Source organism: Chanos chanos, chromosome 10, assembly GCF_902362185.1.
Source record: "Chanos chanos chromosome 10, fChaCha1.1, whole genome shotgun sequence".
NCBI classification, from domain to species: domain Eukaryota; kingdom Metazoa; phylum Chordata; class Actinopteri; order Gonorynchiformes; family Chanidae; genus Chanos; species Chanos chanos.
This window is the reverse complement of record NC_044504.1, coordinates 10,431,881-10,453,025: the sequence shown is the minus strand read 5'-3', so window position 1 is coordinate 10,453,025 and position 21,145 is coordinate 10,431,881. Positions and strand designations below refer to the sequence as shown.

Here is a 21,145-nt window from a genome sequence, read left to right as displayed (position 1 = left end):
GGGCTCTATGAAACGTCATACACTTGATGGTAAATATGACAACTAAAGAGGATAAAATTAAAACAACATATGTTTCAGCAGTCGACTGCGTCTAACAATCTCGTGAAGAAATAATGAGAAGACAGCCCACATACTGAAGATTAGGCTTCTACAGGACTTTTTCGATTGCTCTTTGCAATTTCTGGCAGGCTTTGAACGTTAGGAAATCGAAATTTTATCGTCATAAAGGAAAACTGGCACAAGGAATAGTTGGTTTGTCCTCTTGAAATTCCACCAAAGCTGCAATGGACCGCCTTAAAAGTAAGTTCAGACGCACGTCCTCAGTTGACATAGTGTAACCCGTGCAGAGCTCTGTATGGGAATTTACCGTGAATTATGTGAAGACCAGAAAACTGAAGGAGGATAGTCGATCTTCTCGCTGTCTTTTCGGTATGTGGAAATAACTTAAGAATTCGCTTTGTTTGCTTAAGGTAGCCCTTTGTCGTTTAAAATTCAACAATTTGCGTTACATTTGCTCCCATTACAGATCGTTGTTATTTATTGTTAATTGTGGTCGATCACAACGTCTCGTTCATGTACGAACCATTGACTTCCTAAAATGCTGCCATTACAGCAGTAACCATATGTTCCATTTAATTGTTTGTTTGTTTGTTTGTTTGTTTGTTTGTTTGTTTTTATGAAAAAAAGGGGGGGGGGGGCGCGGGAATGCACTTACCTCTTATGCACTTACCTCAGATATTTGTAAGGCATTGTACAAATCGGGAATTTATAAAAATCGGGAAAAATATATTCCGACAGAATAATGCGTTGTAATTTTTGTAAGTGTCATACAACAAAGCTTCAAGTATCTTTGAAAATCGGTTTATTTAGTGTTCTGAATGAAAACGCTTGACTGCTTCATTTTTAAATATCCAGACTGCCAAAATACTGATTCGTGTTTAATAGTGTAATGAACTTCTGTATTACAAAATAAGATATGGCCGCATGTGACTCACAATGTCTTCACAGAGACACGGTCAGCGAGGGTAATACTGTAGGTGAATAATATCGATGTGTGTGTGTGTGTGCGTGTGTGTGTCCGTGATCGTGCTGCGATCCTACATTTCACAGCTCAGAGGACATTGCCGGCGATTGTGCTACACGCTTGTTCTTAAGCACGGAAACTGGCAAAATACTTTCTTTGAAAATATTAGGGGACATCACAACGTGCATTCTATGAGTGTTGTCTGGTTCTGAGGCTGTAGTTAAATAGAGTGACTGGTGACCAGAGAGTCTTGCTCCACTATGTCTGCTGAGGACACATTGCTGCTGCCAGTCAGCTGTTTAGATGTATAAATAGGTATTGTGTGGCTCTTGATACACTTAGCCAAATGCTTTTGCAACCTTGATAGACCCTGCTCTGCCAAATTCATCCCCTGTGTGTATACACTCATTCATCGACTCATCAATTGATGACCATGTGTGTTGGTTGCTTTCCGTGTTGTTGCACTGTGAAACATGTCCAATTTGCCAGTGTTAAGGTGAAAAGTAAATTTTCGATGGCATATATTGGGTATGTACAGAACATGCTATCTGGAGAGTGTGATACATATGCTTTGTGGTGTCTGTTGGGTGTATGGTATATAAAGCGAGTGACATGTCATTGCAACATTTAGTTTACAGTGTATGTGTGTGTGAGTGTTTGGTGTGAGTTAAGTAATGATTTTTTGAAGTTATAAGATATGCTGTAACTACACGAGTGGTAATAGTAGACTTATTTATTTGTATTGGTCACCTAACAGATTGATAAAACAATGGACAGACTAGTGGAAAGCTAGAAAGAAGGGAAAAAAAATTGATTGGCTTTCCTGCAGAGTCAGTTTTGTGAGGGCTTAACTTTTTCTGTGTTGTTTCTACACAGTGTGATAGATTTGCAACTAATTTTGTCAGAGTAAGTCCACACACAACAGCACAATACACTGCTACACTACAACGCTTCACAAGCAGGAAGGTCTTCACAACCCCTTTATATTTTTCCATATCTATAGATCCATAAAAATGATATAAATTAACCGTGCCTGTTTGGTCATTTAATGCTCATGATTCTCATTTACAATACCACCTAATGTCAGCTTAAAGTGAGCAGTATATCTGGTGTTTCAACATATATCTGTATCCATAGAGTCCTCTGTGGCTCACCCTTTGTAGTTGGAGCTATAGTTATTAACATTATCTAGAACAGACTCTGGCACCAATTCAAATATGAATGCATCATTAGCATTGTAAATGCATAATTCCATTAGCGGTAAATAAAAAATGATCAGTAGATGCAGCGGTTTAATGGAAGTGGGGTCGTTTATGGTTGTGCTTGTGAAAGTATGGTCCTATCTGTTTTGTCTGCTGGGGCATTGACCTTTCGATCACATGCGAAAAATCAGAGATGAGAAAAAAAAATCATAGACATTTCTTATTTAACGCTGCATTATGACAGACATTACAGGATGTGACCAGCGACTTTGAAAAGCTACAAATCACTGGAAGTTCTTATAAAATACTTTTATCATGAACAACTGCCTCAGTTTGGGTACGAAATTTGTATAGTGGTATTAGAGAATGAGCTATTCCTGTTCTCTTCTTAAGAGTTATCCATGCATCACCAAACAGTGTCAAATTTTTGGAGGGGTTTTCTTTTGCTGAACTCTGACGTGGGCCGCTGAGAATACTGTGTGATCTGCTGGAGCCATTTTAGCATGACTGATAACTTTGGTTATAAAGGACTGTGGGAGAGATTTTGGTTAGTGAAAGCTCTAACAGCTCATGGCACGAGGAAGTTAACTTTATCTGGACAAAACACGGCTTGGAATGAGGTGGCTTTTTTTTAACAGTTTCTATAGTGAATTATTAATAATAAACTTGTTAAATTAATTCAAATCAAATCTAAAAAAAAAAGTGTAGTGCAACCCTGTTTAAAACTTGCCTTGGCAGAAAAAGAGAAAAGAAATGAAAGATGGAGAAATCATGAGAGGGAATAATAAATTCATTCCAATCCTCACCATGTTGGCCAAACTAAATCTTGCATAAAAACAGGAGAAGTTAAGCCCAAACTAGTGAACTAGCCTACGTAGAGGCAACAGTGCGTGATGTGTAATGACCGTAAGCGGAAAAAGACTTGACATGATCTTACTCATTCGAATCAAACGTTATTATACATTTAACAGTTTAATTATCTGTTTGTAACAAGCTTGAGGGTTTAAGGAGTCTGTTCTTGAAGTCTGTTGACTTAAGTGTTTTTCCCGGAAAATCAAAGTTTGCCTTTTGGGTGCTGCCTGATTGGTTGACTAGATATATATGCTTCAATGACCCATGTAAGGGTGCAGGCCAGAGAGAGGAGGGTGGTGGAACAAAATACTTGATTGAACAACAGTTTTTTCATTGAACAGCATGAAAGTTTTCCAGCTACTGAAAAAACAAGTCTAACGCCTTTCCTTGTCTTCTTTTGTCTGGACAGCTTGCTGTTCAAGTTTGGGCTTGCTCATCTCTAATTTACCTACACCATGTAATCATTCATTGAATTCCTTTGATACAGTCACTGGAGAGAATATGTGTCAATACCTTAGATAGTTCAGATGTAAATATTTTCTATTTATCATAATAAATCTGTTTGTTGGTTTGTTTGTTTCTTTGTCAGTTGTAACAGTTGTAACTAAGTCCCAGCATCTCATTCACAGTGTGTTTTGTGGTAGGGTATGAGTAAAGGGAAGGGGGGGGGTGAGGCAGGCTGAGGGGGTGGGGGGGGGTGGGGGGTTTAAGAACAGAATGTAGTGTGAGAGTGGTTGCGCTTGTGATACTTTTCATGGATAGGCACGGGCAGCCTGGAGAGCATCCAAGTCGATGAAGCTATTTTAGGATCCAGTAATGGGAAAATAAGCAAGCTCATAATCACTGTCCATAGGCCAGTCTCGGAACAGGGGCTCACAGAAAAGAAGTACGTGCACATGCATACACGTAAATATCAAGTCTGGGTGATTGTTCAGCTTTCGATTCTCGCCTCTTTCTGACAACAGGAACCATTCAAGTGCAAGAATTTTTTTTGTCTGTGTGTTTTTATCTAAAAATTGAACAGTTGTGAATCATGACTGAACAGGTAAAGTGTACAGATATAATATAATGTGTGTGTGTATGTGTGTGTGTGCGCATGTTCGTTTTAGTGTGAGTGCTTGTGTGTGTGTGTGTGTGTGTGTGTGTGTGTGTGTGTGTTTCTGAGAAAATCATGTGAATTCCACGTTCAGTTCAGTCTTTTCTGGAACATTTCAATGTCATCCAGCAGAGGTTGAATCAAGTCCCTGAAAAACGCTCTTAGCCAGCAGTCTGTTTGCTCTCTGCAGTCTTCTCTCTTTCCCATTCGCGTCTGACAGGAATTGCAGTCAAGGTATTTGTTGTGTTGCCAAGTCTAAGCTTTTGTGTAGGTGTAACAATGGCTTATTTTTAACCGAACGTCAACCAGCATGAGGGCTGGAATCACGGTGACAAATGAGGAAGTGAGGCCTCATCCTTCCTTGGATTTGAGGAGCTCCTCTCGAAATAAAAATACCCCCCTCCATTCTGTCACACACACACACACACACACACACACACACACACATACACACACACACACACACACACACACAAACAGAAGAGACATACATACACATGTCCCCAGCGAGTCAAAGCCAGCAGACACAGAGGGGGGAGGGACGTACTGTCAGGGCACATTTATTCATGACCTGTAAGAATCAACAGGAAATGATTTTTTTTTCTAATCCGCACAGCATAACAAAGCCATTTTAGTCAATCCTAGTCAACCCTCAGGCACTATTTGGTTTTATTGGTTTAAACATGAGTGTTACAGGAGTGTCAGGACTGTCATAGCGTATTGTGGAGCATTGTGGATTAACTGTAACACAGTGTTTCGACGACTTAGAAACGTGTTACTCTGTTTGTGAAGTCATCAGTGGTGGTCTACATAAAGTTCTCATTTTTTTTTACAGCAGGAATTAAGAAAGCTTGACTCTGATGTGAATACATTTCCAATACCAAAACATTCTACGTTCTTATACAAGAACCTCATCTACAGCAATCAGTATTAACTGATATGTAAACAGTGCGACCAGCGCTGGAACTCTGACATCTGGCCCTGATTTGGTTGCTTTGGGACTAATCAGTTTGTGTTTTTATAATAAATATTTGGACTCTGTTGATGTGATGCGGACCTCTGAGAACATTGCATGTTTCTGCTTCAGCGTCAACACATTGTCCTTTACCCAGGCAGCATAAAATGTTCCCAGTCTTTGAAAATGTTGAATGATACAGCTGAATGAAACATGCATGCCGTTAAAGGTCACATCACAGTGCAGTTCGTGGGGTCTTGTATAATGTTAAGACCAGATTCCTTTAAGCTCAAAGTAATAGATGCTTAAGGTTAAGATAAACATACAATAAAACAAAAAAGATGTACGGTGCTTGAAGGTAACACATCCATGTTCGAAGACCACACAAAATGCGTTTCAGGGACTTGTACTGTTGAAGGACAGTTATGTGAAAAATGAAAAACTCAGAAAAAGCAGACTGTGGTTCCCCTTTCCCATGTTTTTGACCTTTCTCCTGAACCACTGTGCTGCCCAGTCAAGCCTCATGGGAGCTGTGATTAAGTGCCATTTCCTCCCTCAAACATCAGCTCTCATGCCCTCTCCCCCTCTCTCTCATGTAAGAGGTCTTTAGAGGTCTCCCATATGTTTTTTGAAAAGCTACAGTAGTATTGCATTCAGTTTTAAATCAATGGGGAAAAATGAAAAAAAAAAAAAAAGTAAATTTTGTTGAAGAAATTGTCTGACAAAGCCATGTATGTAGTTTTGAGAATTATATACACACCCACACATATGTGGGTGTGTATGTGTGTGTGTATATATATGTGTGTGTGTGTGTGTGTGTGTGTGTATGTATGTGTATATGTGTATGTAAATATGTGTGTGTGTGTACTAGGTACAAAGAGATGAGAGCAATGCTTCCAAAGAGATTAAAAGACAAAGAAAATAATTGTGCCACTGATTATGGTGACTAACATTCTATCAAATTTATCAGAGCCAATCTCCAAAACAATAAGTGGTAAAGAAGCATGGATCCATTCTATTTTTCTCTCTGTGGCTGCGTGATGAAAATGGTGTCATTGCTTTGTGAGGGCTTTGTGGCGCATTGCAGTGTATTGCCGTGTAATGTTCTGAGGAGGTTGAAATGTCATAGTAAATGATAAATTCTGTTTGTTCAGCTGGCGAATGTCTCGTTCAGACCTCCAGGCTGATATTTCAAACACTGTGCTGTAATCATTTGGTTATCTGTAAAACTATCTTCTGTTTATCAGTTTGACACAAGTGTTTGAGCCATAAACATAAAGAATGTGATGATTAAATCTCTCTCTCTCTCTCTCTCTCTCCCTCCCTCTCTCTCTCTCTCTCTCTCTCACACACACACACACACACACACACACACACACACACACACACACACACACACACACCTTTATTAGAGACGTTTTTTACTCTATTCTCACATCCGAGGAGTGACGTGTGTATGGAAATGAGAATGTGTGTGTGTGTGTGTGTGTGTGTGTTTGCATTTCTGTAAGACAGAAGCATTGCATTTCTGCAAATTTTTTTCCAGTTGATTTGTACTCTAATTAAGATGCAGATTTACTGCATGATAATGTTCTAGTGTAATACTCTGAAATGTACACTTGGCATCCACACATTTAAGGGCTGCATTAAAATGACAGTTTTCTCTTTTCACTGGGACACAGATTTCCTGATCCTCTGATGAATAGATAATCAAAAAGAATATTCTCATCTTTATGTAATTATGAAGGAGTAAACAACACACAGCTCAAACCCTCTCTGTGTGACAGTGCATATTCAGAAAAGATTAAGTCAAGAAAACAAGGACATCTTCCGTTTTTGAAATTTTGAAACACTATGAGTGGTCATGCTGAGCACATTTTGTTACCCCCTTCAGAATCTCCACCAAAATCTCTATTGCAGTAAACATCTGCAATACATTGTGTAGATTGGGCTCTAAACATGCTGATTCTTTCTAACCAGCCCATGATGGCCTTTTATCTAACTTACTCATATTGGGCTCTAATCTAACCAACTGAAACTGGGCTTTAATGTAACCAGCTCAGGTTTGGGCTCTAATCTTACCAGTTTAGACTTGGCCATAATTCATTTTGATCTGTAATATTACTACTGCTGACTAGGTTCTAATGTGAGCTGGTCAACCAAGATTGGGCTCTAATCTAGCCAATGCTGATTGGAATATAATCTAACCACACCCTCAAGCCTTCAGGACATCATCTCTCAGGCATATTCTCAAGAAATATCTCAGTCATTTGAAAGTTTTTGACATCATCTTGTCATCCATGTCTCACACATAGACAGTAGTGAAAAATTTGGGTGAGTTCATTGTTGACATCTGCATTAGTGTTCTTGGGTTCAAATAATTATAATTTATTTTAAACAGGACAGGTTAAAAAGCAGTAATTCTGGAGTGTACTCATTAAAATGAACATCTGGTTTTAGAAACACTCATTGTGTAGGTTGGACACTTTCCATCTTTTTAAGCCAAATCGCTCAAACTGTTGCTGGAATCATTACTTTTAATGTTTTCAATTATCTTGCCCTGGAGAAAGAGGGAGAGAGAGAGAGGGGGGGGAAGAGGAGGTCTTGCAATGTGAGTGCCGTAGGGCAGTACCTATGTAAGAGGAGTCATTTTTTATTAAACATCATTGTACAAATGCTGTACAAATTCAACCTCCTTTGATGAATGACCTTCAGTGCAGTTTTTTTTTGTGCCCATTTGTGAAAATTCAGTTTTACCAACTTTAACAGTGAGAGATGAATCCCATGACTGTCATCAGATCAACAGACTCAGTGCAGTCAAAGCGCTGTAAGACTCCTTAGAAAAGAGGCCAAACAATTGCCAAGTCAAGTGCCAAGGCTTTCAACAAATCTGTCAAAGTCAGTCTGAAATTCAAATTCACTATGGATTTTTAAAGCTTTGCATTGTCAACGGACAGAAACACAGGGTATTTTGGCAATCGCCTCCACGAGGAGGTGAAAATGTGTTTAGCTCACTGGATGTGTTTGAAATGGCTCAAAGCCACACTTATCAGAGCAAGTTTGAGAGCACACGACAGTTTAACAAGCAGTTGGGTAGTGATTGCGGGAAAGTCTGAACTTTAAAGTGGATAATGTGCTGTGTTGAGTGCATTACACTGTAATAAATATCACAGTGACCCAACTCAAGATGTTTTACTAAATTGTTATACAGCATTGCTTAGTTAAATCAACCTTCTATAAGTTTTGCATAAACATAACATATCAAGTTGTCAAAAACGTACTTTCAGCTTAAATAGATGAGCTGTCAAAAACATCCTTCCAATTTAGCTAGACAAGTTTGGCTGAAGATGAATTGACTTTCTATAATATGTGCATATGAATTGGCGCAACTTCAAATTCTGCGTGCTGTAATGCACGCTATGCCCCTCAAATGTGCCCACCACTAGTCTGGTGCCTCTGACCAATCAGCTGGAGTTGGTGCTGCAACAGGGAGACCACTCTCTGCTGGCCTCCCAAACACAAACATCACCAACTGTGTTTGTGTGGATAACCAGCCAACACAAAAACACTCCTAATGGGATATGAACCTTAGTTTCCGTGGTAGTAGGCTAACGGTCTGTGTGTGTGTGTGTGTGTGTGTGTGTGTGTGTGTGCACCCCAGACACCTGTGTTTAGAACATGCTGTACTATACCATGACAAAAATGAATGGGGAAATGATTCATTTCCACCAAAATAGCTGAAAAACCACAGTAAGAAAAAGAAAATGACTGTTTTTTTTTTTTTTAATTAAAAAACAAAAGTATCCGCTTTGTAGTATGTTAAACTCTTTGTTCCTGATTTTCTTTAAACGGAATGTTTAAATGATTGTCCAAATGATTTCCTCTTTTTTCAAGAATGATTTCCTCTTTTTTCCATGTTATTTTCCACTTGCATGCACTCAGATTAAAATGCATATATGCCAACTTTTGAAATTGTTAAATCAGTGTGTGTTTGTGTGTTCACCTAGGATATTACAAATGGAACATAATGAACACAGTATAGTGTGTTGTGTAAACAAAAACCTCGCGCACAAGCTAAAAACACTATATTGTTTAAGGTTGTTGAGCTATTCAGAAGTTTCTGACTTCTGACAATATGTGCATCAGGGAATGCAAAGTCAAGTCCTAAACAGCCAAAACTGTCTGGGTTTTCTGTCAACCAACCATTGTGGTTTTGCTCACTCTTTTAGAGTGTATTCTTGTGAACAGGTTTAATAACTGCAACAGACACAGAAACTCACAGAAAAAAATGAGATTTTGCCTGCAGTTGTACAATCATGATTATATGTTAAATTGAGTCACATGACATGCACCTGAATTCTACCATGTTTGTCTGTGTGTTTGTCTATTCATGTCCTTTGACTTAGTGGTATATCCTTAGCGTTATGTAGAGGCCTATTTCATTACATCATGTACAACAAATTTGTGTGAAGTGAAATACAACAATTAATCATTTGGTTCTGATGATTCCTTGTAGTGCTTGGTTGATTGGGCAGTTGAACAACACATTTTAATCTTTTTTGTTTCAGGTTTAATTTAATGTTATTTGTATATAGCATTTTTAGCATTTCTAGAAATTGTCACAAAGCCCTTAACAGAACGTTGAACCTCAAAGCCCTACTGAGCAAGCTAAAGAGTAGAGTGGCAAGGAAAACAGATCACACAAGCAGCCTTGAAAGCTTTAGAACTCCTTTGTCTTGGTGTGTACTCAGTTTTGCACATTTGAGCACATTTCAACTAGTCATACTAAATGTGTAGAAGTACTGAGTGACTTCTGTTAAGTCCAATCTTCATATCAATCCATATCATGTCATATCCATTATCAATCTCTTCATAGAAGTTATAGTGCAGCAATGTTCTGTCAAAAAGTGCAAAGGGTGAAGTGTCGTGTGGTTCTCCTCCGTAGTTTACAATCGCTCTCTGGTGCCACCCACTGGAACCTTTTGGAAAACCATGTGGACGGGCCCATCGCCATGGCTCCAATTCTTACTACTGCTGGCTACAAAGGTGAGCACTATGTGTATGTGTGTGTGTGTTTGTGTGTGTTTGTGTGTCTGTGCTTGCATGCGTGCATGTGTTTAGGAACATGTACACCCCTTTATAATTAATGTACATGACAGCAGTTCTCAAACTAGCTGTGGTAATAGTGATAAAAATACTGTATGTGTTTGTGTGTGTGTGTAGGTGTGCATAGGTGAGGATGCTGAGGTAATGATGTCAGAAGTTGAACCCACTGCCACTTCGTCACCTGTAACTCTGAAGAAGTCCCGTGGAGAGATACTTGCTGCTCAGTTTGAATGTTACCTTAAGATCCTACATGAGCCTTCACCCAAGGATGGAGGTGAGAATACACACACTCATACACACACACACACACGCTTACAACAAAGCAGTTATGCTCATTCTGCATTCAATCAATATCTCTTCGTATGCATATTTAGAATAATTTTTCAGCTCATAGACTTTGTGCAGCAATAATACAGCAGTTTGAGCAGAAGGAGAACATTTCAACTGGGTGAAAAAGCTGTGGAGACCAGAGGAAATCATCTGCAGCAGGAATGCTGAAAAATCGTTTGCCAGATTTTTAGATTGCGTTTACCAGATTTCTTCACTTAGTAAAGAAATGGGCCTAGGATCATAGTTAAGGAAGTTGTCCTTTTGTTGTTATACATGGCAGCTTTGTTGAAGGGCTTCCTCTCTGGTCTCCAGTAAAACGAGCTACTTTCTGGAATCTTCTGCTTTCCATTGACGCCGCTGCATTGTCTCGGCTTGTTGCTTAACGCTGTTATGTTGTCACTTCTTAATCCTTTTTTTTTTTGTTTGTTTTTTATGTTTCATGCTTTTACTTTGTAGTTTTTGCTTGTTTCTTGTGTTCGCTTTTGTTGTTGCGTGCTTTCATCTGTGTGTTTTTTAATTTTTCTTTTTTTAACAATTATTGCCCTCCATAATTTTCACCTGAAGGAAATGTAAGATCTTGTTGTGCTTGCACGGTGTAAGTACGATTTTATTCAGATGGCCATTTTGGGTATATTATCCATACAAAAATAAACTATAAGCAAGCAAGACTCAATTTAAACGAACCTCCTTAATTTTTATTTGTCCCACAGACAAAATACACGTAAAAATGTCTAACTTATTTAACTACTGTAAATGTAAGACCTAAGTCAAACAATTGTTTACAGTAGAAACTCTTATTTATACCTGATTGTATTAGCTGTATTATAAATGAAATTAAAAATTGTATTGTCAAGGTGCAGCTGAGGAAGGCTGGTCTCTCCTATGAAAGAAAGGAAGCATTGTTTTGCAGTGTAACTGTGCTGCAGTAAACCGTGGCTGTGCATTTGTTTTTAATGTCAGTGTGTCTCATGCTTCCTTGCATTGTGTGCAGGGACCATTTCACGGAAACACACGCTCACATTTGTTCTGCCTTTCCATCTTTTTTGACCCTCTGAAAACTCCACAAACACATCTAGGATCTTATTGTGTGTCACATCCAAGGACCTCAAAGGCCGTACTGTGCTTCAGAGGAATTGTCTAACATTTTAATAATTTCCAGCATCATTTTTTCTCACCTTAAAATACCTTTGTGTGTTGGAGTTACATGTGCCCTGAGCTGACTTTAATGGCTGAGATAACAGTTGATAACGTGAGTACGCCTGCTAACTCTTTCCATAGGGACGTACTGTAACCGTACATGGGATGGCTGGTTGTGCTGGGACGACACTCCACCCGGCACAGCTGTGCAGCCCTGCCCCCCATACTACCAGGACTTTGATCCAGCTGGTAAGTCCCTTCATTACATTTATTTCCCCCCCTTCATCCTCCCCCAGCAAGGCTGGCTTCAAATATCATCTTTCCATTGATTTAAATAAGAACAGGCAAATGAGTCAATGATATCTGACAAGCAATGTAAAAAAAGTCTATAAAATGTCTACAAGAAGTCCAATTTAGAGTGAACTGTGTGTACATAAGCATTATGGCAAAGGGTTAGCTTTGTCTGGGTAGTGACTGGATCATTTGAAGAGCACAAAGGTGAGTTTTCCCCTCATGAAAATGCTGATGGGACACACCTCTGGATGTGGAAGAAGATCTTATTCAGCTGGACAGTTTCCAACATTGTCTTGAGATTTAGGGAATTTTTATGGATGAGATAATGGTAATATTTGTGTATTTGTGATGGTAATATGACAAGTAACTGCATATTAATAAACTGGGTACTTTTAAACAAATAGAGATGTTATGGCTAGGTGAAATTCGGATGAACCCGACTGCTTGACTAGGCCTGCTTAATGTATATTTAGTTTTATGTGCTATGCTACATAACACAATGTATAGGGAGATTTTGCAAAGAGACAATTTTATCATATTTAAACATGGAGTGTACCAGAATTTTTACATATTATTTTATCATAGGTCTTACAGGATCCTGCTATATTACCCTCAAGGATTCTTAAGGGATCCTTGAACACATTTGGTTCAGATTAATTCAGCTTTGGTTGTACAAAGCATCTTAACAAAATTTTAGCAAGCTTGCGTGACAGGAAAAACTCCTTATGGCCACAATAGGAGGAAATCTTGTAAGGAACCAAGACTCAGAAAAGGGGGAGCCCATCTTCCTCTGGCTGCCACAGGGTTGTTAGTGTTTAAGGTTAGAATAGGCAGTTTATTTTAGAGAACAAGTGACCAGAGACCTCGAGGAGATGAGATCCATCTTAGGATATTCATTGTGTAAGTGCAGTGTCACATAGCGTTTGGGTTAAGCAGTGACAGTTCTGGGGAGTTCTAGATGTCACTGTACACAGTTGGACACGGGGTCATTCCAGGGAAAAGCACAGGCAGGCCATCATTCAGAGAGGCAGGCAGGAGAGAAGGCAGCAGGGCAGGCAGTCTTTAAGAGGTGATGATGCTGAAAGATGACTGAACTGCACATCAGACAAGGGGGCTTAGGAGCTAGTGTCCTAAGAGTGAGTAGAGGAACATAGAGATTAGTGGGGGGAAAAGAAGATTTGGTTTTCCTGTGGAAAAATGCACATTGAGTAAGACTGCTAGTCGTGTTTTTAGGATGGAAAAATAGCACCTTTCCTGGAATGAAAGCCCCACCCCAGAATGTTTGCCAGCTCTAAATAAAACCCAATTACGCTTCTCATGAGGCTTATAAAATTTGACAGGATCCTTTAAGATCTTTTCATGCACATTGTAGATTTTAACTGGGTTTGATTCCACACAAAATCTTAGTTTTACATTATCTCAATCTCAGTTTTTCAACATCTCACTGAATTTTGAAACTAGGATATAATCAACTAGATCTCTTCACAATACTTCTTATGTGATGCCGTGCTTCAGTTAAAGGTACAATATATTAGGAAACAGTTAAAGAAAACCAGAAATCAATCTCATCCCTACATACTGCACTGTACCAAAATCTGCAGTGACTTCAACTTAGAAGAAATTGATGCTTTAGTACAATATTAATATTCTCAAATAAATCTTATTCCTTAATTGCCATTCTTAAAGCTTGTAGAGCACCACAATTAACAAAAACACAGTTTTTTCCCCCCAAGAATCTAAATTTTATTGAAATGTTTTTGGTGTCTTTATAGCAAAGTTTTGAGACCCAATATGCACAAAGGGGGGAAAAACATGACCATAGCCTTTCTTGTTGGTTTACACAACTTTTGTAAAATCTACATTAATATAATGCGGTCAAATAAAAATTCACAGGTCTCTCAGACAGATGTCAAGACCCTTCCCCGTGCAGGAAACTTGGCTAACGTTAGCTGGCTAGCTAATCGCTAAATTTGGTGTCGGGCAGTCTGCTGTTTTTCTTTTGAAAACACAACGGTCGTAGATATGTTGCAAACACAGAGATATATAAACTGTTAGCTATCAAACAAATATCAGTCGACAGCAAAGGTGTTCCACCTTACACATGAACCATCCAAAAACATTTGAAGAACTAACCTAATGTTGGCTCCAGAACTTGGTGTCCAACTGAGCATGCGTGATCCTTTTTCAGAAACAAGCTTAGTATTTATCAGTTATCTGATCTTGGTCCAGAAGTTGTGCTGATTAATGAAAAATAACTCATACATTTTCTTTCTCCAGACTTTGCATATCAAGTTCTCCTAGTGTTGCCAAAAAACATGCATGAAACAAAACATTTTAAGTTGAGACAGCTTTCATCTCACAGAACTATGAGATAAAAGTTGTGTTACTTCTTCATGTTAAGGCAACAATTTTCCGAGTTGGATGTTTTGCAGTGTGACCGCAGCACCACATGCCAGTCTCAGCAGAATTAACCACCATCATCCTCACATACCAACCACCTCTCCACATATCACCTTCAACTCCAAATATCAACCTCATCCTTGCGTATAATCCTCAACCCTACACACCAACCTCATCCACACATACCAACCTCATCAGAATAACAGCATTACCAACCTTACCCTGAATACAATTCTCCACACTACATATAAACCTCCTTACACTAATAGCTTTCATCAACCTCATCTCCCATACCAACCACATCCCCAAACACAAACCTCATGACTGCATACCAATGTCATCCCTTACCACGAACCCCATCGAACAACCTGCAACCACAAATAGTGAAACCATTAACAATGCACTGTATAGCTATAGCCAGCATATGGTCTTGTATAACACAAAATGCAGACATGGTAGATGACATATGTAAGACCTGTTTGCTGTCTTCTTCAATGATCTTTCAGAGAAAGTAACCAAGATATGCAATTCTGATGGCCAGTGGTTTCGTCATCCAGAGAGTAACCGTCTGTGGTCCAACTACACCCAGTGCAATGCCTACACCAGGCAGAAACTGCAGGTAACCTGTAACATGTGTTTCATCCAAAATAGAAACTTCTAACCAGTTTTTCAAAGTCTAATGGTAATTAATAGGTCGCTTTTTTGCCGAAACCTCAAACTGAACCAGCTAAATGTGCTTTTGCAGTATTGTACCAGTAGAACTTACTTCCTTATTTCTTATGGATAGCCTCAAATGATCTCTTTTTCAGTAGTGTTCAGAATAAGAAATATGCATGTCACAAACTAAATGTAATATGACACATGAATATGTCAGGAAATGATTAGTGATTTTAATAATGTCCCTTAATAATGTCTTCCAAATGATGACGTGAGACAGGTTTACTATTTCCTCTTGTGTTTTTAGACACTACGCACTTCCACAGGGTTTATATCATTTACAGATATATCAAGGCTTCAAAACCATTGTTCCACTTCCTTTTCCTTGTACTTCTATTAGTTGTCTGACAGTAACCTTTTTAGCTAAGTAACAACATTTTGCAATTCTGGAACAAGGTTAGGAAGGAAAGGAAAAAGCCGGCTTTTTGCAAGGAATGCAAGATTAGCAAGCACACACAGAACACATTAAATGGCATGTGATTTCGATTAATGTAACCTTAATATGTTTTTTTACTGCTCTCCCACAGGTTGCGCTCGTCATGTACTATTTCAGTATCGTGGGACACGCACTGTCTATAGTGTTCCTCCTCATTTCAATCTTCATCTTCTCTTACTTCAAGTGAGTCTGACATCATCCCCAAAAAACACCTTCTTCTGTCCAACATTAGAAGTCTGTGATATTGCGGTATCACTGAGCATAGTTTTTGGGGTTCCTTGTGGATGTTGATAATCATTTCAAATCAAAAAGATTGTTCCAGACTTGCTTCAACTGACCTTCCCAAACGAGGAAAAAGTAATCAGTACCACAGACAACTGGGCATGAACATCTGCCTGAAAATGAGTAAACCTGAGAACAAGCTAGCAAGGATTAAGAAGTACAAAGCATGTTTGCTCAGAATGTATTGTACATCAATATATCCGTCTTGTGCAGTTGTCCATTAGCTGTTTGAATGTTTTGCTGCTGGTAATGGCCATGGAATGAACAAAACTAAACCTGAACCAGCTAGTGGGTCATATTACTGCTGCAAACCGTTGTCTGGGTAATGGAAATAGCTGTTAATAAAATTAGTAAAGAAACTATGGCATAAAAATGTATAAACTTGTCTTCCTCAGGAGTTTAAGCTGTCAGAGGATTTCACTTCATAAGAATTTATTTTGCTCCTTCACCATCAACTCCATCCTCACCATCATCTATTTCAGTGTTGTTGTCTCTGATCAGCAGGCACCACCCTCTAATCCTGTGAGTATCCAATTAAAAACTTTTCCTGTTATATCACAAAGAAAACCTTAGATTAGCATGCTGGGTTTATATTTTGTAAAGTTTGAAGTTTGTTGCAGTGTAGCCCTAACTAGTGTCAAGTCAAACATATCTGAAAATGCCACACTGATACCGTATTCGATATAATCGTTTGTCATTTTCATGTATCTCTCAGTTAAAATACACGGAGTAATTGCAAACTTTTTCAAACAAGAACTAAGAAACTTCAGTTTTCCATGCACCAATGTTTTAAAAAAAGTGATGCAAATCAGTTCTGAGAGAAGAGTGATGTCATCTGGCCAAGCCCAAATGTTCTGAGTATGCTCGACTTAACAGCAAACAATTTGTTGTCAGTTTCTTAAAACTGACTTAAGTCGTTTTGCTAGGCCAGAGAGAATGAATTCTATACCTGTGATTGCTCTTTGTCTTTAGGATCTCTCTCAGATGGCATGCAAGATCTTGTCCTTCCTGATATTATATACAAATGGCTCCAGCTACTTCTGGATGCTCTGTGAAGGGATCTACTTACATACTCTAATCATCGTGGCTGTGTTTGTTGGAGACCAGCAGCTGGGCTGGTATTACGTCTTGGGTTGGGGTTAGTGGATTTTTACACCATAATGTCACGCAGAGGGCTGAAACAGAACAACCTACTCTTCAAAGACCACCTAAAGGCTGTAGTGTGCATACAAAGGATAAAAAAAAGCCAAATAAAAAATGTATTGTTATTCAATGTTATCTGTTTATTTTCAAGCCATTTGGTCACCCTTTGTCTTCAACTTCTGCAACAAGTGTCCAAACAAAGTCACATGTTGAAAAAGAATTTGTACTCAGAATTAACTTAATCTTAAGATTTTGCTACAAGTTTTCCAATAAAGATGGTTAAAAACCTTGCTCAAAGATACACCTGAGCACTCCCTGACACAGTAACTGCTGTACCAAGTGCTACAGTGTACTCTGACATTTATCTCCCTGTCTTCCCTCTCTATGTCTTTTAGGCTTTCCCATCATTCCTGCTGCTATACACTCAGTGGCACACCAACTCTTCTATAATGATAAGTAAGTTAAAATGTCGCTGTTAGCCCTCTCTGAACAGCTGCAGTGTAAGGCCTATTCTGAACCTCCGGTAGATTTGTGGAGTAATGAATCATTTCTGTTTCGTTAGTTAGAAGAGAAAACTATTTATGCTGTCCTTGCCAATGTTTTGACTGTTCAGTGTTTGACACAGAAATAGCGAATTCCGTAGCAGGTTTTTATTGAGGGGAAGTAAGGGGAGTGTGAAGTTTTGCCCCATCAGGAAAGAGGTTCTGTGGATGTGATCTTTGTTTCTACTGCGAATCAATTTTAGATTTAGATTTTTCTGATTCCCTTTGCGTTTATTCGACATTACTGTACTATTGTGTGCCATTTTAGCACTGATAGCAAAGGTTGAGGCAAAATGGCCTTAACAGTCAGTCCAAAGGCATGTTTCTTATATAATGTTGGTGTCTTTCAGACTGTTTCTCTTTGTGAACTGATGCATCTCATTAGATTGAAACAGCTCTACTGTGTGTTTCTTAGGTGTTGGATAAGCTCAAACACACGCCTGCTATATATTGTTCATGGACCCATTCAAGTAGCTCTACTGGTCAGTGTTTCTACCTTAAGAAGATTTAATGCACATGCGCACATCTTAGCTTCAGCCTTTTTATCAACAAATTCATAAGAGCATAAAGATCAGGACATGGCCTTCCATACTAATCTTATCAGAGAAAAGTTTATCACACATTTATCAGCTGTTTTAAACTGAAATATCCAAATAATGCTCAGTGGGTGTGGCTCTAAATGTCTGTTTCCACCCTCTCTTTCCATAAGGTGAACCTTCTTTTCCTGCTCAACATTGTGCGTGTGCTGATCACCAAGTTGAAGGTGACTCACTGTTCTGAGTCCAACATCTACATGAAGGCTGTTCGTGCCACACTCATTCTGATACCACTGCTAGGGGCTCAGTTTATACTTGTGCCCTTGCAGCCACAAGGACGTATGGCTCTGGCTGTGTATGAGGTTTTCATGAACATACTCGTCCCATGTCAGGTAGGGCTCAAGACACAACCACAGTTCACTACATACAGACCAGAACAAGGAAAGAGTCTCTACCACATAGAGGCCAGAACACAGACAGACACTCTACCACATATAGACCAGAACACAGACAGACACTCTACCACATACATAACAGAACACAGACTGGGTCTCTCCCATATACAGACCAGAATACAGACACTCTACCACATACATGCAAAAAGAGTCTCTACCGCATACAGGCTGGACATAGACAGTCTCCACTGCATACAGACCGGAACACAAACACAGTGAAACATACTGTAGAGTAAATAGACAAAACCAAAAGACTGTTAGGGAAATGCCAGAGGAATTGAAAATTACTTACTTTAAAGCTCTCTACTATAATCATAGGGACAGGGATGTCATGTTCCTTGACAGGCAAGTCTGCTGCCCACACATTTTGGCTACCTTTTTTTCACAGCCCATTTACTCTGGAGAATCAGTCACAGAATCCTGTGCTTTTGCATTTACCAGTTGTTTCCATAATTTAAAGATAGGACTGTCTCTTGAGGGCATAATATTTTTCCTCTTACCATCCATTTTTCTTATTTTACTTGCATTTTTAAAGAGAAAAAAAAACTTAATTAAGCTTAATCTTTCATAGGGGCTCTTGGTTGCTGTCATTTTCTGTTTCTGCAATGGTGAGGTAAGTATGAGCACACGACACATCACATGAAAATAAATAAATCTCAGACTGAAGGACTAATGACACTGTCAAATCTAGTATAAGGTTGTAAGATCCTGTAAAGTGGACGCCAAGCCCAGCAATTGTGTGTGTGTGTGTGTGTGTGTGTGTGTGTGTGTGTGTGTGTGTGTGTGTGTGTAAAAGCATCATTTTGAATGAGAGGATCAGAGAGAGAGGGAGAGTTGAACACAGGTAGTGAACTGCAAGCATCTTTTGGAGTGCTTCAGTGGCTGACTGTGTAAAGGCAGCAACTTACATTGCAGAAGTGTCTTCCCCCTCTGAGACCTCTGATCTGAATCCAAGCTGTGTCACACTGGTCAACTGTGGCCAGGGGACTGAGGGAATGCCATTGGGTCTGTTTGCTTTGACAGATGTGTGGGACAGGGTTATTCTCCTGACTGATATTCAGTTGGTAGTATTATTCAGCTCATCTCTAAGTGAGTCACTAAATGATGCTGATAATGATCTCATTTGAAAAGACCAAGTGGCTAGTTTCCTGTGTATCTTCCTGTGATATTATCTGTAATTAAATATTCTAGATAAAGGAGACTAAAAAAAAAACATATTCTTTTTGCCTTCCTCTTCTATTTGATTCTCACAAAGCCTTAGTGACGTAAGCAGTCTCCAAAGAGTTTGGTGCCATTTTGCTTCCACTTGTATGAGCAGTACACAGACAGAAAAAAAGAAGCTCTTCTAGAATTCTGGACCAGTGCCATAGTTTCCTGTTTTCATGCGTCACATGAAAATGTGTTCCTCCTGTCCCCTCAGGTTCAGTCTGCCCTGAGGCGACGCTTCAATCAATACATGGCTCAGTGGAGAGGACGACTGGTGACAGCTGACTCCCACTACAACTACCACACCAACTCCTCCATCACAGAATCCAGCCGTGCCACTTCTGTGCCGAAGACCAATGGTCAGAGTAATGGCAAACGCGTCACTAATGGAGACCACGAAAAGCCTAAAGTTCTGGAGAGTACTGAGATCTGAGTGTTTTTAGCTGTCATTGCAGACCCTGCTATGTTTAACACTGTTCTGATCCCACAATAAGAGAGAAGAAAACATGATGATAATGAACATGATGATGTTAGGTTCTTGTTATCTGTTCGTGTAAAAATCTAGAATAAATGTTAGGGTATTTTTCTAGACGTTATTTCGTCCTCACAATCACAGAGCCATGCGCTTCTATAAAACACAGGAGTAATAAAGTCACACAGACACACACACACACACACACACACACACACACACACAGTGGATGTTTATCATTTCCCAGAGTTCAGTATTAAAGCCATGTCATATTACATTTCAGCTAAATCAGCATTACAGCTTCATTCTGCCAAACGCCAAATAAAATGCCCAGGAAAAGCTCCACAGTCTGAGTCGTGAGAAGTCAAAGCTCCTATGATAGCAGGGTGTCCATAGACACACACTTCTTACCCCTTCAACCATAAACAGCTTTTTCTGTTACAGCCAAATACAGAACACAAGGATTTGTTCACCTAGCATGGCACAACAAATATTTTTAACAGAAACTGTTTTTTCCACTCTTTATTACTCCATGAAAGTTTGTAAAGTGAGTTTGGTTTTACATTCAGTAAGGGTGTTTTTCAAACTGAGTGTTGGATTGTTTTAGAAATATCTAGTTTGTTGGTTTTGAAATGTAATTATTACCTGAGCATGTATATAAAACGCTTTCTGTTGTGTAAATAGATCTTCATGTGAGCACTTTCCTTTGTCACAGACAGCCTTCACTTAGCTATATATTTTTGAAGGCTTATGTCACTTAGCCTGATCTGTTGTAGTTATTATCCTGTGACGTGTCTGTCCTCGCATTTGTGGCACTAAAGATCAAATATAAAGTATACATTCCGCTTTAACTGTCAAAAAATAAATAAATAAACAAACAAACAACAACTGTGAAAAGGTACACTTCTTGTCATTAAAACACACTAATTGTTATTATTTGTGTAACAGACATCATTGTTA

General features: G+C 39.1%; 1 protein-coding gene across 1 annotated transcript; it reads left to right on the top strand.

Annotated features, from left to right (window-relative positions):
- The first annotated feature begins 350 nt into the window (after positions 1-350).
- Positions 351-21,045, top strand: calcrl2 (calcitonin receptor-like 2). The gene is made up of 13 exons (XM_030785905.1): positions 351-429; positions 10,075-10,175; positions 10,353-10,509; positions 11,844-11,951; positions 14,903-15,015; positions 15,641-15,732; positions 16,227-16,353; positions 16,804-16,969; positions 17,370-17,430; positions 17,932-17,998; positions 18,226-18,444; positions 19,079-19,120; positions 19,928-21,045. Exons 2-13 carry the CDS (start codon positions 10,122-10,124, stop codon positions 20,144-20,146), a joined length of 1,425 nt encoding a protein of 474 aa, XP_030641765.1. The 5' UTR covers positions 351-429; positions 10,075-10,121; the 3' UTR covers positions 20,147-21,045.
- Positions 21,046-21,145: the final 100 nt, after the last annotated feature.